The 18,563-nt window shown below is 40.0% G+C and overlaps 1 protein-coding gene across 1 annotated transcript; it reads left to right on the top strand.

Moving 5' to 3' along the window:
- The first annotated feature begins 1,722 nt into the window (after window positions 1-1,722).
- LOC117829039 (tissue factor-like) lies at window positions 1,723-14,833 on the top strand. Its single transcript, XM_034706556.1, has 6 exons — window positions 1,723-1,974; window positions 5,422-5,533; window positions 7,196-7,389; window positions 10,842-11,023; window positions 11,108-11,276; window positions 14,191-14,833. Exons 1-6 carry the CDS (start codon window positions 1,914-1,916, stop codon window positions 14,346-14,348), a joined length of 876 nt encoding a protein of 291 aa, XP_034562447.1. The 5' UTR covers window positions 1,723-1,913; the 3' UTR covers window positions 14,349-14,833.
- Window positions 14,834-18,563: the final 3,730 nt, after the last annotated feature.

Here is an 18,563-nt window from a genome sequence, read left to right on the forward strand (position 1 = left end):
GCGTTACAACGCATTCTAACCTGATATGTGTTGTTTTTAAAGAATTCATCAACACTGCGACTGTTGATTGAAACAAGGAAAAAGAGATTGTGTGTCTTGTCATGTCATAAGGCTAAAGATTACACTATATTATCACTCTATTATGTTTCATATGAATAGATCTAGGCTTTAAATATTTACAATATCTTTATCATAACTTACCAGACTTTGACGTTGTCAGCTTTTGTGATTCTGACGGTCATTGTTACTTATTGTACTGTGCCATGAGCCTTCACTGTGCCTATTCTATTAAAGCTAGGGTTGGAGCCACAGAAAACTAGCATGAATTTGAATGTAGCATTTACTCAGGACTCCCCTCGGAGCTCCTCCAAAACGACGCCCCCGCTCACATGCACAAGCACCGCTGATTCACGACCATATGATGGTGACTGATTCAAAACCGGTCCTCAGCACATGGTTTGTGTTTTGCACTACGTCAACTCATGTCTCACTCAGCGGTAAGAAAACACCAAAACATTCTCATAGTTAAGGTTAAAAACACAAACAAACACGAAATGTATGCTTTGCAGGAGGCTGGAACGGCAGGACAGGATTTGATTGGTTTCATCATTTGGCTCCTGATGGCAGGGATTGGTTGGTGTTTTCCCAGGTTTACTCTGACTGTAGATAGCAGCTTTTTAACCTCTTTTTTAAGAACACATTATGTATTGATCCCCATCGGGACAGAAAGATAATTTTAACCAGTATAACAGAAAGTGGATCTAAATCTGACGACCAACCCCAGCTTTAAGTTGTTAGTAGTCTTAGGGCCTACACAGTCCTACATAGATTCCTCTGAGCTGCAGTAGACGTCCTCCTGCTGCGGACGTTCCAGACTCCAGCTGATACGGACGTGCTGGACTCCAGCGGCAACAGCTTCTACGACTCGTCTCATCACTATCACTTCTCCCTCTTACTCCCCTGTATCTGTCTTTCCAGACCCAACTCGGTCGAGGCATGATGGCCGTCTAACATGAGTCTGGTTCTGCCTGAGGTTTCTGCCTGTTAAAAGGAAGTTTTTCCTCACCACTGTAACTAGCTAAATACTGCGATGTGCAATGCTCATGGTGGATTAAGGTGGGGTCAGACTGAGTCTTACCCTGTCTTGAAGTTGGGTCTCTGTTCATAATTTGACATAGAGTGGTCTAGACTTCCTATGTTTGTAAAAGCGTCTTGAGATAACGTTTGTTGTGATTTGGCGTGATACAAATAAAGATTGATTGATTGACAGTCACCATGCTATACCACATCACCCTTCACTGGATTTATAATCAGCTGCAATAAACTATATTTCAGCATTTTAGAATGCTAGTCATACTTCTGCAGTTATTTTAATGAAAGTAACTCAGAGTATGAATTACAATTCAGAGACAGTAATATTGTAGTGTAATTAATTATTTTCAAATGACAGTAACTACTAATAAATAATTTGTAACATTTTAGAAGTAACTTGCCCAACGCTGCTCATGAACTACTATGATGTTAATGTATAAAGCACATTGTCCCATCAGAAGGTCTGGAGCTCTGCAGTGAAACGTCACAGGGACCCTCCATATGGTAGACTGGTCTGTGGTCTGTGGTGTAGTAGACTGGTATGTGGTGTAGTACTAGAGAAGGGCCCAGTGTGTATCCGCTCAATGACCTCAGCACAGAGCAGCAGAGGCACTTTAGAAGAGCGGCCCCAGTCTGGTGATGTCACCGCCGGATGCTCCTTATATGGGCAGCGCTCACGCGGTTACATTGATGTAGGCAGTGGTTTATAGCCACACAGCAGCGCGAGACGAAAGAAGTCTATTAAGGACTACACAGCGACAGGACTCAGACACTCACTCTTCATCTGGACCACAATCCGGGACTGGATTTAAGACCCCGACATGCTGACTCCAACACTAACTCTGTGTGCTGCTCTCCTGCTCCTCTCTCACTCGGCTTCAGGTGGGTCTGAACAGCTCGCGTCCTGGTCTTATTATAAACTGTACTCATACTCAGACCATGATGAATGTTAAACAGCCAGCAGCTTTGATTCTGCATGTTAATAATGGCATGTTTTAACAGAGCAGTGTTATAGTGTTATGGTATGTGGAGTTTAGGATTAAACTCATGTCTGTGACTTCACCACAGACTGAAAACCAGTGTTGGACAGTAACAGAGTCCATTTACTGAAGTACATGTTTTAAATATCTGTTCTTTAATTGAGCACTAATTACTTTTACTCCATTTAAAGACACTTATTGTACTTTTAATTCCTACATTTCTATCAGTGCTCTAGTTACTCTTTACTTTATCTTTGAAGTCAGCTCATGAATGTCCTTCTCTTTTCTGAAATCTGATCCTAAGACAGTAAAGTGTGTTTGTGTAGTTCTGTTTGTCTCAGTGGTTTAGTCGTACCTGTGTATCAAACACAGAGCATCACTCAGATCAGACAGTTCATGTAGAGGTGGTAATGATGGCTATAATTCTCCACCTGAGCACTCATGGTCATATCTTCAGCTTTCTGTTTTTATTCCATGGTATAGTTTTTAGAGATTTGAAGTAATGGTTTATAAATAAACATGATGTAACAGAATGTACTCCTATGTATTCTTGACTGCACTCATGCTTTGTGAAAATACAACATTTAGAGATATTTTAAAAAGTACTTTGAATACTTCAGTATTTTTAAAATCAAGTACTCCAGAACTTTAACTCAAGTCAGAAACTGACTGAACAACTTTCACTTGTATTGGAGTAATATTTTACATGGAGGACCTATACTTTGACTTAAGTAATGAAGCTGAGTACTTTGTCCACTGCTGTTGAAAACTTTAAAAGGAGCTCTAAAACAAAATGGTGAACAGCTGAGTGCAATAAGAAATACACGTTTAATACAACAAACCCAGCTCTGTGCTGTCTCTGATTCAGGAAACTCAAGAGGAAAGTCAGAGAGTGCATGACCTCTAAATGTGTTCTTCATTTTGATTTACGTACCAAAGTCCAATTACTGTACAAGCTGTCCGATTAACATTGATTATAACACACAGTGTGTTTCTGCTTTGATGCAGGGGTTCCCAAAGTCTGGGTCGGGACCCCCTGGGGGTCGCAAGACAGAAATGGGGGGTCGTGAGATGTCTTTCAGAATGTTTATTTTAAACGTTTTCTAAAAATAGTACATTTTACCCGTTATAGTAAAAAATGATCGACAAAAATAGTAGCTAACCTTGAAATGAAACCTTGAAAATGTAATGAGTTTTCTGCCTTTCTTTGTTTCCAGATGACTCCTAAGTTTAGAGTTAGTGAACAGTTCATTATCAAAGCATCAGTAGCAGCAGGTTCATTCATAACAGCACAGGAAACACAAACTGCAAAATGCCAGTCTTCAAAAACAAGAAAAAACATACAAAAATTGGGGGTATATTACTTAAACTAAGATAAGATAAGATAAGATAAGATATACTTTATTGGTTCCCTATTGGGGGAAATTCTTTTGTTACAGCAGCTTACAACACGGGACAGGGGAATACAACAATGTACTAACATAGTTAAAAAATATAATAACAATAATAATAGCAATGACAAAGGTCAAATAGAATAAAATAAAATACAATACAATAGAATATAATTAAATTAAATTAAATTAAATAAATAAATAAAATAGTAAAATGAAATAATATATGGTAACTATTACAGATGTATACACACTATGTACACTTCTATCTGATAAATAGATAGGTAAGTTACTGCACGATAAAAAAATGCACCAGGTTATTTAAAAACTAACATACACATAAGCAAAATTATCTGCCAACAGAACAAGAAAAATTGGCTTGTCAAGACTTTCCAAAACAAGTCAAAATATGTAACCTCAATGAACCCAGAAATACCTTAAATGAGTGTGTTTTCACTCATAACAAGTGCATTTGTCCTGATAGAAATAAAAAAATATGAGACTTCTTTTCTCAATATGTTGAAAAATATTCTTAAATTCTTCTTTTTATTTTTTGGGGGGTCTGTTACACCCTTTTATTTGTAGAGGAGAGGACAGTGGATAGTGCAGGAAAGTGGGAGAGAGTGGGGGAATAAGAGGAAAGAGGCCACAGGCTGGATTCTAGCCCGTGCCAACCGCTTCATGGCCACGCAACTTAACCATCAGGCTAAGTCCACGCCCTAGTGCCATTATGTTACCATGACATGCACTAGGGAAATGTTTAAATATGAAGTGCCAGTTTACAGTACTGTGCCAACTGTACTGATATATAGTAGTACATATTTTCTATAGTTTCATTGAAAATAAAACAGTGGATTTGGCTGTCATTTGTTTTGATTGTGTGAAGAGATTCAGTTGTGTTGACGTCATTAATTCTTATTTCATGCTTAAAATAAGAAATCATGACTTGGAAAAAGCAGTTTTATACTTGTGAGTGTTGATGAAACAGCTTTGTAACAGTTGATATTCTAGTTTCAAGCATGTATTACTCAATATAGGTCATAACATCTCAGTAACAAGCTGTAATATCTTACTGAGATCATTTAGGAACAAAACACTCCAAACAAGTGAAACACTCCAACATAAAAACTGCTCAGTGAGAAAAACCATCTTATCAGGCAAAAAGTAAGAACATTTCACCTTATCTGAGATATTCAATCTTATTTAGATTTCACTTTTGTCAGTGCAGACACATGCTCATATAGGTAGGGTCATTTTCTGCAGAGCAGCTAAATGAAGCCTCATTAATTCACTTCGAGGGACAGTGGGGGTCGTGAGTCTTTGGCACCTATATTTGGGGTCACAAGCTGAAAAGTTTGAGAACCCCTGCTTTACCTGACTGCATCCAATGGGCATCGACCTGCAGAAAACGAGGACTCTTATCTTCTTACAGCTTAGGTGGCATAGAAGTCCTTTAATCTGAAAAATGTAAGCATGCAGGGCGGCCTTCATTCCTCTCTCTTAAGGAAACAGCTGAGAATAGTTGTTGTGAAAACAACTCCTTAGTGTGGGGTGGACTAATCAGTCATACACACGAGGGACTGTGGATCTTATTGAAGTCTTAAGGGTTGTGTGTTTTTAATGAAGGTCATAAAAACTAACTTACGCTGGATCCTTTCTGCAGAAGCATATGCAGCGTGCAGAGTGTCTGTGTTTCTTTACAGTCATGTGAATCAGCAGATGTGTCTAGACTGTATTATATAAAGAGTGCAGTAAAGACATGTTTGGGTACTTCTCTTAGGAGGTAACTTACTTGTGTGGGGAGTGTCTCTGTTCCTGAAGTCTCTATGTTGTGTTTACTCCTTCAGTCTTAATTAATGTGTATTGTTACCTCATATTCATTTCAGATTTATTCTTAAAAACATCACGTTGGTTTGTAGAGCTGTTAAAACAAACACCCCACCTCTGTCTTCCTGCAGGCTCCTATCCTCGAGCACAGAATGTCACTTGGACATCCACCAACTTTAAAACTCTTCTGACCTGGCAGCCGAAACCGTCCGACAGCTACTCCTACACAGTGGAGTTCTCTGTGTAAGTACCTGATCCAAACCCTTCCCTGTGTGCCCGGCCCGCTCAAGAAATGCTGTTTTGTTCCTCTGACAGACGAGTCATGTTGCTGTTGTGGAGATTGATGCACATTCCTCCACGTGCTGGGTAACTTTGCAGAGAATGTGAATAGAAGCAGGGCGGTAACAGAATTCATTTTCCACTTGTTTCACTGGAATGGTGATAGGAGGCATGTGTAGAGTTTTAAAAGATAAGATAGTTGTAAGGGTATTTTGCAATTATTGGACATTGGCTGAACATTGACTGGACATATGAAGAAAAGAGAGAAGGAAGGAAGAACACCAAAGAGCCGATACTGCAAAGACAACAAACTTAGCTATTCGACATCCTAAAGGCGAGAACTGACAAAAAGCACACTCACCTTGAGGTGTATTTTGGCCAAGAGTTCCAGGGTCTTTTAGCCCCCAGAACTACTTTCCCCTGAACTAAAAGGTTCCTGTGCCCCCATTGTTGTCTGTGTTTCGACCGTGGGCTGAAGTCCCGGGTAGATTGTGTAAATCAGGCCAGTGACATATGGAGAAAAAAAAGTAAATGCACTACACCACCAGACCAGTAGAGGGCAGTAAAACAAAGAGGAATGCCATTCATCACAGATGACACCATGGAAGCAGACTGACAGGCAGGTATCATTATGAGCAACACAACAGTTAGCCTGTTAGCATGAAGAGACTCAGCTGGTCTGTTTTAGATGGTGCTATATTTCATCACAGATGGATTCACTGAATCAACACGTGAGAGGAGATAAGCGCGAGTAGCAAAGACGTTTCAACACGGCTTTAAAATCCTTTTGAACTCAAAAAGCCGTGGCAGAGATCGACCGGTGTTTTGGTTTAAACAGCGACCCTGTTAACTGGAGACTTTCAGCCGGATGCATCCCTCATAAACGTCTTTAGACCATCATTAAATATCTGATGAGGATATTTTGAAATCTTAATAAAAACTAAACTAGTTTGCATTCCCAGGAACTCCCTCTGTGTTTCAACAGCTGTGTAAACTCCACAAACACTGACACGTTCAGCTGAAGGTCTCCAGTTTACAGGGTCACTTTTAAAACCGTAACACCCGTAGAGACGCATTCACGGTGGGCTGAGAGAAGACTACTGTTACAAGCTGCTAAATCAAGAGAATCACAGCTTCTTCTTTTGAAAAGTACACACACATACAAAAAAGATAGAACAAATCAAAACTAATGAAAGAAAGAGAAATCAAGAGAATCACAGATGTGTGTGATGTTATTGTGGACGAAGGGAGGAATAAAAACACTGAGGTTAATCTACCAATCAGACAGGTTCAGCATTGCAGGCCCTGCCCCCCGAAAGTCCCGGGACCTTTGAAAAGTACTTCCCCCCTAGCAGGGGCTTTTTAGGGGGGAGATTATCTACCCCTGACCTAGATTTAGACCCTGGGTCCACCGGTCCCAAAAGAGAGCCACTTCATTTATAAATGTCCCAAAATAAACTCCTTCTTTGCCAACATGTACAACATGTTTAGACGGGATTCATTCTTGCATTCTCAGTGCTGAAGAGAGCTGATATGTGATGCTCTGTCTTGTTTCAGTGTTGTCTTGTCTGTGTTTGTGTTTATCAATCCCTCCATGTAACGTCCTGTCTGTGTGTTCTTCTGCAGGGTTGGTGGGGACAGACAGAGGAAGAGTCACTGTATACGGTCCACGGGGACGGATTGTGATCTGTCCGGTTCCATGGATGACTTGAAAGCCTGCTACACAGCTGATGTCCTGTCTGAACCCCCGCTCGGTGTCTCGTCTGACATAATTGAGTTCCCCTACTCCAGCTCACCACGATTCTGCCCCTACAAAGACAGTAGGTTATTTTTCAAAAAGAGTCCTTCAGTCACTGCATTAAAAACAGACATGACTCTGTAGTGGAAGTCACTGCATTAAAAACAGACATGACTCTGTAGTGGAAGTCACTGCATTAAAAACAGACATGACTCTGTAGTGGAAGTCACTGCATTAAAAGCAGACATGACTATGTAGTAGAAGTCACTGCATTAAAAACAGACATGACTCTGTAGTGGAAGTCACTGCATTAAAAACAGACATGACTCTGTAGTGGAAGTCACTGCATTAAAAGCAGACATGACTATGTAGTGGAAGTCACTGCATTAAAAACAGACATGACTCTGTAGTGGAAGTCACTGCATTAAAAGCAGACATGACTCTGTAGTGGAAGTCACTGCATTAAAAGCAGACATGACTTTGAAGTAGAAGTCACTGCATTAAAAACAGACATGATTATGTAGTGGAAGTCACTGCATTAAAAGCAGACATGACTCTGTAGTGGAAGTCACTGCATTAAAACAGACATGACTTTGTAGTAGAAGTCACTGCATTAAAAGCAGACATGACTTTGAAGTAGAAGTCACTGCATTAAAAACAGACATGACTCTGTAGTGGAAGTCACTGCATTAAAAACAGACATGACTCTGTAGTGGAAGTCACTGCATTAAAAACAGACATGACTTTGTATAGGAAGTCACTGCATTAAAAATAGACATGACTGTAGTGGAAGTCACTGCATTAAAAACAGACATGACTCTGTAGTGGAAGTCACTGCATTAAAAGCAGACATGACTCTGTAGTAGAAGTCACTGCATTAAAAGCAGACATGACTCTGTAGTGGAAGTCACTGCATTAAAAACAGACATGACTCTGTAGTAGAAGTCACTGCATTAAAAGCAGACATGACTTTGAAGTAGAAGTCACTGCATTAAAAACAGACATGATTATGTAGTGGAAGTCACTGCATTAAAAGCAGACATGACTCTGTAGTGGAAGTCACTGCATTAAAACAGACATGACTTTGTAGTAGAAGTCACTGCATTAAAAGCAGACATGACTTTGAAGTAGAAGTCACTGCATTAAAAGCAGACATGACTTTGAAGTAGAAGTCACTGCATTAAAAACAGACATGACTGTAGTGGAAGTCACTGCATTAAAAACAGACATGACTTTGTATAGGAAGTCACTGCATTAAAAATAGACATGACTGTAGTGGAAGTCACTGCATTAAAAACAGACATGACTCTGTAGTGGAAGTCACTGCATTAAAAATAGACATGACTTTGTAGTGGAAGTCACTGCATTAAAAATAGACATGACTGTAGTGGAGATCAATGCATTAAAAACAGACATGAATCTGTAGTGGAGATCACTGCATTAAAACAGACATGACTCTGTAGCTGAGATCACCGCATTAAAAATAGACATGAATCTGTAGTGGAGATCACTGCATTAAAAACAGACATGACTCTGTAGTGGAAGTCACTGCATTAAAAACAGACATGACTCTGTAGTGGAAGTCACTGCATTAAAAACAGACATGACTTTGTATAGGAAGTCACTGCATTAAAAATAGACATGACTGTAGTGGAAGTCACTGCATTAAAAACAGACATGACTCTGTAGTGGAAGTCACTGCATTAAAAACAGACATGACTTTGTAGTGGAAGTCACTGCATTAAAAACAGACATGACTTTGTATAGGAAGTCACTGCATTAAAAATAGACATGACTGTAGTGGAAGTCACTGCATTAAAAACAGACATGTCTCTGTAGTGGAAGTCACTGCATTAAAAGCAGACATCACTCTGTAGTGGAAGTCACTGCATTAAAAACAGACATGACTCTGTAGTGGAAGTCACTGCATTAAAACAGACATGACTTTGTAGTGGAAGTCACTGCATTAAAACAGACATGACTCTGTAGTGGAAGTCACTGCATTAAAACAGACATGACTATGTAGTGGAAGTCACTGCATTAAAACAGACATGACTATGTAGTGGAAGTCACTGCATTAAAACAGACATGACTCTGTAGTGGAAGTCACTGCATTAAAAACAGACATGACTCTGTAGTGGAAGTCACTGCATTAAAAACAGACATGACTCTGTAGTGGAAGTCACTGCATTAAAAACAGACATGACTCTGTAGTGGAAGTCACTGCATTAAAACAGACATGACTCTGCAGTGGAACTCACTGCATTAAAAACAGACATGACTCTGGAGTGGAAGTCACTGCATTAAAAACAGACATGACTCTGTAGTGGAAGTCACTGTATTAAAAACAGACATGACTGTAGTGGAAGTCACTGCATTAAACACAGACATGACTATGTAGTAGAAGTCACTGTATTAAAAACAGACATGACTCTGTAGTGGAAGTCACTGCATTAAAAGCAGACATGACTTTGTAGTGGAAGTCACTGCATTAAAAGCAGACATGACATTGTAGTAGAAGTCACTGCATTAAAAACAGATATGACTCTGTAGTGGAAGTCACTGCATTAAAAACAGACATGACTGTAGTGGAAGTCACTGCATTAAAAACAGACATGACTCTGTAGTGGAAGTCACTGCATTAAAAATAGACATGACTTTGTAGTGGAAGTCACTGCATTAAAAATAGACATGACTGTAGTGGAGATCAATGCATTAAAAACAGACATGACTGTAGTGGAAGTCACTGCATTAAAAACAGACATGACTCTGTAGTGGAAGTCACTGCATTAAAAATAGACATGACTTTGTAGTGGAAGTCACTGCATTAAAAATAGACATGACTGTAGTGGAGATCAATGCATTAAAAACAGACATGACTCTGTAGTGGAAGTCACTGCATTAAAAACAGACATGACTCTAAAGTGGAAGTCACTGCATTAAAACAGACATGACTCTGTAGTAGAAGTCACTGCATTAAAAACAGACATGACTCTGTAGTGGAAGTCACTGCATTAAAAACAGACATGACTCTGTAGTAGAAGTCACTGCATTAAAAATAGACATGACTCTGTAGTGGAAGTCACTGCATTAAAAACAGACATGACTTTGTATAGGAAGTCACTGCATTAAAAATAGACATGACTGTAGTGGAAGTCACTGCATTAAAAACAGACATGACTCTGTAGTGGAAGTCACTGCATTAAAAATAGACATGACTTTGTAGTGGAGATCAATGCATTAAAAACAGACATGACTCTAAAGTGGAAGTCACTGCATTAAAACAGACATCACTCTGTGTCATTTTATCAGGTCAGTGATTAGGCTGATCACCGGCCCTTAAACTAGGGGCATGAAGAAATGTCTTAAAGGAAAAGAGACGTTAGGTTCATACAGTGCGTGTTATAAACCTCTTATGTTAAAGTTATTCAAAGATGTAAAGAGTTCAGTCTCTGAGGACTCAGTATTTAGAGGTTCAGCACAGTAACCCTCATCTGCCTGTAACATGTTGTAACACCCTGTCCCTTCTCAAAGCTGATATAGGCAGACCTGACTTCAAGCTGGAGGTCAGTGAAGACAAAAAGACCACCACCCTGTATGTGACTGACCCGCCCACCGCCCTGTTCTTAGACGGCCGCCAGCTGAACATCAGGGACGTCTTCTCCGACCAGCTTCAGTATAAAGTCACCTATCGTAAAGATAAGAGCTCAGGCAAGGTGAGGAGCAGCACACACTTCAACAAGGCTTAAATAAACATGAACATACAGTGTGAACAAGAAGTTTCTTTTTGTCGTTTGCAGAAAGTTCACATCTCTAAGGACAGTCCGATAAAGCTCACTGATCTGGACCGGGGGGAGAACTACTGCTTCAGCGTCCAAGCTTACATCCCGAGTCGCGACATCAACAAGCAGTACGGGGAGATGAGCATTCCCCAGTGTTCCAATGACAGGGACAAGTCCATCTTTGAAGGTGAGGCGTCTTCCATCTAACCTGTCCCAACATCAAGTAAACCTGAGCATGCACGACACCACTGTCATTGTGTGCACGTGAAGAGTGTCTCACTGCTCAGGGCACTGCAAAAAAAGCTAGCTTAAATATAGAAAAATCTTAATTCAAGGTGAAGATATCTTCAAAGTGGTGAAATGATCTGTCCATGCAGCGAGTTCATTTTACTTGATAAGAAATCTTAAAATGAGATAGTTAAATCTAGAAATAAGCAGGCTCTGAAAAGTATTAAAAGGGTTGAAATAACTAGAATATGATGATTTTTAGCTCAAACTACTTAAAAACAAACTTCCTACAGCACTGTTAGAAGTGAAATATACTAAATATAAGCAAATAAAATATCATTCATTTATTTTGTATACTTCATTTGAGCAAATCAAGGCCCGGGGAGAGAAAAACAACACCAAGTAAAAACTGACTCACTATTAGAAAACTATGATTACTCTGTTTCTTGATATAAGCTGACTCATCTTAAAATAAACCCTAATCCATCTTAAAACTAAAATCTTTAAACCAGGTCTTATTCTTAGAATATACCTCTGAAATGTTTCTACAGAAACCACAACAGCAAACTGGATAACTGTCAACACTTAATACATGTCAGGATTAACAACATATAACATCAAGAACACTTTAATAGTGACTCAGGGTTGATGCATACTTCATGACATTTCAAACAGTCTCTAGTGGCTTGCTTTCGCCAATCCAAACAGAACCCTCTAAGCCACAGAGGAGCTGCTTTTCCATGACTCAGTAGACGCATGTCCTCCTCGGCAGAACGAATGAATGACGGTCCAAACTCTGTGCATTGACATCAAACAGGTTTATTTACATTGACACACAATTATGCTCCGTTGACCAATCTGCACTTACATCCAACATAACCTGAAGAATAATTCACAGAGTGATGTTCACACGAGGACAATAACCACAACGGCGGTCAAAACCTGTTTGCTAACCCAGTAGGCAGCTCACCTGCCACTCATCGGGTCTTCTGCACCCTGCTTGACAACACCCGCCACCTAGTGTGTACACAAATAAGTGCAGCAAACAAAATGAAACAGTCCACAGACACAACATCGATACAAATAAGGCTCTAACACAGTCTTTAGAGCCAAACCAAAACAATTATATCACCATACAGCAGAACTATGAGCAATCAATGAGATACAAGCTGAGCTGTGTCTTGAAGAGATGCCTTATGTGTCATTCTTAAATGAAGCAACTTAAAATTGTTACTCAATCTTGAAACAAGTTTTATTTTGATGAGACTTTAGGTGAGACAACCAATGTAGCTTATTTTAAAGGTGACATATCATGCAAAATTGACTTCTTAATGGTTCTCTACCTGAAATATATTTCCCTGGCATGTCTACAAACCCCCCAAAATGAAAAGAATCCATTCTGCCCCTGTTCTGATTTCTCCACCTTTCTGTAAATGTGTGTGAAACGAGCCGTTTCAGACTTCAGTGTTTTTGTTACGTAACAACAATATCCGGTCTGTCACGGAGTCAGAGCTCGGAGCTTGTTCAGCCCATAGACTGTATAAAATACAACTCAACCCCTCCTCTGTTTTTCATTCCCTGCACACATGTGTGCTAACAAGGAGCTTAGGAGGGAGGCATGCTAGTTGTAGGCTGTCTTAATAAACGCAAAGGTCGGTTTTACTCCCCACGTCTGCAGATTTGAAGATCTAGTGGAGGATTTTTATTTGTCATGGAAAAGTGCTAGCGCTAGTTAGCATAGCGACATAGCTACATGTTGGTAGCTGTGTACCAAGACACATGTCGACATACTGATAAATAAAACAACAAGAAACACTAAATCTGTGACCAATGGTTCAGAAAGGTCCTGCTGCAGGCGCCTCTCCGTCAGGATCAGATTCTGGATCAGATTCAGAGGGTTGAAGTAACGTGATCTCTGAGCAGCCGTGTATATTCAGCCAACATGTAAACATTAGATCAACGTGCTGGACAGCCGAGGCACATCCACTTCCTCAGGGGGCGTGGTCAGAGAGGAAACAGAGTGTTCTGAGGAGGGCTGAAGAAGAGGGCTTTTCAGGCAGACCAAAATCTGATTTCAAAGTGTTTTTTTGAGCATAAACTTTAAAGACATGTTTTGGGGACCTCTTAGATCAATATATATTGAGGAAAAAGAGCGTAATATGTCCCCTTTAACAGTCATTCACTCAATTTAAGATTTCCAGACTAACTGAGACAAAAAAAGACATGTTCACAATGAATTTAAGATTCAACCATACATACAAAGATTAAAGTAAAGAACTCTAAAAACAAGGTCCTTCATCTAACATCTCTCAATCTAAGGATTCAAATCATGGCAAGTGACAAATTATTTGCAGTGTGTACAAAGTTTATACTCAAACACACACACAAGATTTAAACGCTGAGAGATGAGTAAAAACAGAAATCATCTCAGATTTGATCGACTGTGGTTTGCTGTAGCTAAGTTTGATTCCTGATGATTCAAATGCAAAGTTAAAGAAGAGGTGACAGGACTCTGCTGAGCATGGGGCGGAGTGTGGGGATAAAAACCAGTCAGGCTAGGTTCACCATCATGGATACAAGAGCTTTTAGCTCTATGAGGATTAGCTGACATTTGTGTTTGTGTGTATTTCTCTCTCTCTCTCTGTCTTTCTCTCTCTCTCTCTCTCTCTGTCTCTCTCTCTCTCTCTCTCTGTCTCTCTCTCTCTCTCTCTCTCTCTCTCTCTCTCTCTCTCTCTCTCTCTCTCTCTCTCTCTCTCTCTCTCTCTCTCTTGTAGTGACTTGTGTATGAAAAGATAAAGAAATGTTCCTTTAGTAAATAACCTTTATTGTTTAGTAAAGCTTTTTTAATGGACTTTTTCCCATGTTGTCTGTAGTGTACTCAGTGGGTGTGATCGCCGCTGCCATCTTCCTGAGCCTGCTGCTGCTCGGCCTCATCGTTGCTGTCACGGTGGTCTGCTGCAGACGCAGGAAGAAAGCTCTCAGCAGTGGAAAAGAGGGATTACCACTCAGCGACATCAACAACCAGGCCTGATATCTCCGTTTTTAGCCACTGGAGTGAATCATTCGTTTCTGTGAAACGGCCTCTGAATGAGTGAGACATATTTGATTGTGTCTTTATTATCTCATGCTGCAGATAAGATTTGATAAACACTGTTTGAACCCTTCAGACTCATTCCCCTCCGATCCCCCACACTTTGAACTCTAAGATGTACCTGGGACTGTTGTTTCAGGGAAGAATTTAGTAAGAGTTGTGAATTCAACATTTGTACATTTTTTATATATTATTTTATATAAGCTGAATGTGTGTGTGCGTGTGTGTCTCTATTTAATTGCTGTCATATGATGACTGTGAGTAAATGTTTTTGATGTTATTATAATAATATTCTGGAAACACTGTAACACTGATCAGTCTACTGTAGAGCTGCTGCTGGCTGCTCATTGCTGAAACGTATCAGGACATGTTCTGGAGTCCGTTGGGAAACTGTATTAAACTGAAGTTGTACCACACAGATGAAAGGATCTGTCTGGAGTCTTTCTTCTCAACACACACCATGAGTCAGTGGGCTTCCTGTTTGTTGTTGCATGCAGATGTGTTCACTGAGGAACAGGGTAGAACAACAGGTACTTGTTCTGGTGGTGATTACACGTTTGCACAACTAGTTTACAAAATGTATCTGTCTTACAAATTCTCTAAACAAATTCAACACAAATGTGCATTCACTGACTAAATGCAGATGTACAGTACAGCCAGGGACACCGTGAACAAAACAAATGTAACCCGACATATCACAAATACAAGATCATTCTACATTTCCAACAACTCAAACCAATGATGACACTGACCACATGGATTCTCCCCTAACTGCTTCTTATCGTCACACGGTCTGCATCTGGCCTAGAGCAGTTTAATGCAAGTCAACATCCTGTTCTCTGTTTATCATGAAGGAAACCAATAAACCGTCTTCTGTTTAGATGAGACCTCTCACTCCATCCTTAAACCATATCTCTACGTATCATTCTTTCACAGTGTCTGTTGAATTAAAACACTGGAACACCTCATTCTACTGAAACCAGTTCTGATTCGCTGATTACTTGACGAGCCGTCATATAAATCAATCAATCTTTATCTGTATAGCCCCAAACCACAGCAAACGTTGTCTCAAGACTCTTTTACAAACAGAGCAGGTCTAGACCACTCTATGTCAAATTCTGAACAGAGACCCAACACCAAGACAGGATCAGTCTGACCCCACCTTAATCCACCATGAGCATTGCACCTCACAGTATTTAGCTAGTTACAGCAGAGAGGAAAAACTTCTTATAACAGGCAGAAACCTCGAGCAGGACCAGACTCATGTTAGACAGCCATCTGAACTAGCTGAAGAGTCTTTAGAGCAGGGGTGTCCAAAGTACGGCCCGGGGGCCAATCGCGGCCCAAGGTCCATTTATTTATGGCCCAAAGCTTCCATCTTAAATTGTGTTATTTATAGTACAGAAATTAATCACATTCTGAATTATCTGTACATTTGCAGTTTATTTCAAGCGCACAAACAAAACTAAAGTCAATCCAGAAACGTCTCAAAATGCTTCATATGGACTACCTGTGTAAAGCCAAAGCTCTGTGAATTGTGCTAGATGGCATTAAAGAAGAAACACAAGAACTCTTAAAGTTGACAGGTTTTCAAATTAATGTTTTTATCATGATGTGAAAATGTTCTTGATGAACACTAAAAGTTCAAAAGACACAACAGAGGACACAAGACAAGATCCAAATTATGAAATTGTGCAGAAAAGGCAACATTTGTGCTTAAAAAATGTTCAGAATGCAGGAAAATAACTGTTTAATTCTTAAAATGTTGTCTGCTGATCAGAAAAGTCTTAAAAACAACACGAAAAAGAAGTGTGATGAAATCCAGATCGTGATCCTGCCATAGAAAAATAATGATACAATATTTTTCCCACATTGCCCGACCCTACTGAAAAACATTTTCCTCCTGAAGAAGATAAAGTTTTCTAATGTTTACGTGGCTTGTGGAGAACTGAGGACTACCTAGTTACTGATTTATTGAGAAAAAAAAAAGTAAAATCATTGTTATTAAATAGAGATTTCATATATAACTTTTATGATTACTAAGTCTCAGTAGGAGCCACTGGCCCTGAGGTATTCTGACAACATCAAATGTGGCCCTCTTTGAAAAAAGTTTGGACACCCCTGCTTTAGAGACTTATTGGGGCAGCCTGATGAAAGGGAGTTACAGTAATCTAACCTGGAGGTAACAAATGCATGGACTAGTTTTTCAGCGTTGTGTAAAAACTTGCAGACGTTTTCCTCCTCTGGAGTCCTGCATGTGTTTTGTAAAATGAAACAGTATTATTGTCTTTAGAAACAGTTTAAACTGTAAAAACATTTATATTGTGAATTAAAACCAAATTCTGAAATATTGAAATGCATTTTAATTTCAAACATATCTGTCAGTGTTTACAGGTCAGCTTATGTTTTTAACACCACATGATGCTTTCAGTGCTAAAAGCGACCCCATTGAACTCATCAGAGGGCCGCTCTGCAGCTTTTATTCAGATACATTCAGGAATTTAACAACTCAGCACTTTGAGTTTAACAGAAACAAGACTGGATTTTTGTTTTTTCGTGGTTTTCAGCTGCTACCTGTGGGTAAGAGTGGATTACAGGAAGTTAAAGTTAAAGTGAAGCTGCAGGATTTTTCATCCTAGCAGCCAACAGAAACAGGAAAGATGAAGATCAGGGTGCATAATGAGGGCCATTCAACAGGATATGTGATCTGAACTCTTCCTACGTTAAACCTTAGTATTCTGTTTTAAAAGGAGCATGAACGTGATTGTTCTGTCTGTTTAAACGACAGTTTAATATATAACATACATATGACATTGTTTGTTTTCTTAGCCAGCTGTCTTCTCTGTAAATAAAAGACCTGAGTGAGAACGTTTTTTTTTTAAATATGTAAAATCAACACAACAACAAATATCCCATAAATACAGGACCCATAGAAAGGTATGTTTCTGCAGTGGTGTCTAAATGTATGTGATGTTATTAGAGAGTGATGCATCCTTTTAATTCAGCCTTTGATTCAAATGCATGTTTAAATGTCACAGTTCAGGAAGGACCCAAGAGCAGATTTAAGGAAGAAAGTGGATTTATTCACGGCAGGCAAATCCAAAAAACAGGCCAACAGGTAGTGGTCGAATTTCCAAGGAGACAAAAGAACCCACAGCAGGCCAAAACACAAACAGGCAGGAGCACACATAACAATCTGGCAACCAGCAAAGGAACTGGCTGACTTATATACCAGGGAGTGATTACCAACAGGTTGCAGGTGTGTGTGATTAGGAGAGCGCAGAGGGGGTGGGGCTAGGAGGAGCAGGCTGCTCCAGCAGTGTCCATGACATTACATTTCTTCTGTAACTGAGGACAGAAAAAATCTAACCAGCATCAAATGCAGATTTCCGGTTGGTTCATAAGATAAGATAAGATAAGATAGTCCTTTACTCGTTCCACTACAGGGAAATTCAAGGCCACTAGCTGTTTCTTAAAGAGCCCCTGTCAGTCATTGGCCTAAAGAATCATCTTACCTTCCCCCCATGTGGCGCCAAGGCGTGTGTGTGCATGTCTGAGAGCATACCGCCATGGAAAATCACACTCTAGGGCAACTACATTATGCTGTTGCAGGATCAATATGTACAGACAGGAGCTCTGTTACATGGGTGGTGCTTATAAAAAGAGCATCATTTATATGACTAAACATTTTACCATCACTCCCGTCCTTCATTAAACAGGTAATAGTTCGTGTTGGAACTAATGACATAACCCTCCAACAGTCAGAGTTGACTAAATCACACTTTAAAAATCTCCTTGGGTTTCTTGTGTGTTGTGGAAAGTCTGTCTTCCTCTCCGGTCCAATCCCCAGCAGTCGGCAGTGGCACTGACCGTTTCAGCAGACTCCTCAGCCTCCATGACTGGCTCCAATCTGCCTGCATGGCTCTCCATGTAAGGTTTATTAATAACTTTAAACTGTTCTGGGACAGATGGTCTTATTTTCTCCATCATCAAGCACCCTCATATATCTCCAACCTGCTCCACCCTTACATCCCCAGTAGACCCCTTAGATCCTAGACCTGGGTCTGCTTGCTGTGCCTCGTGTCAGGCTAAAGACTAAAGGTGTCTTTGAGCATGTGGCTCCGACTCTGTGGAACAATCTTCCCCCCCAAGTGC

Source organism: Notolabrus celidotus, chromosome 17, assembly GCF_009762535.1.
Source record: "Notolabrus celidotus isolate fNotCel1 chromosome 17, fNotCel1.pri, whole genome shotgun sequence".
NCBI classification, from domain to species: domain Eukaryota; kingdom Metazoa; phylum Chordata; class Actinopteri; order Labriformes; family Labridae; genus Notolabrus; species Notolabrus celidotus.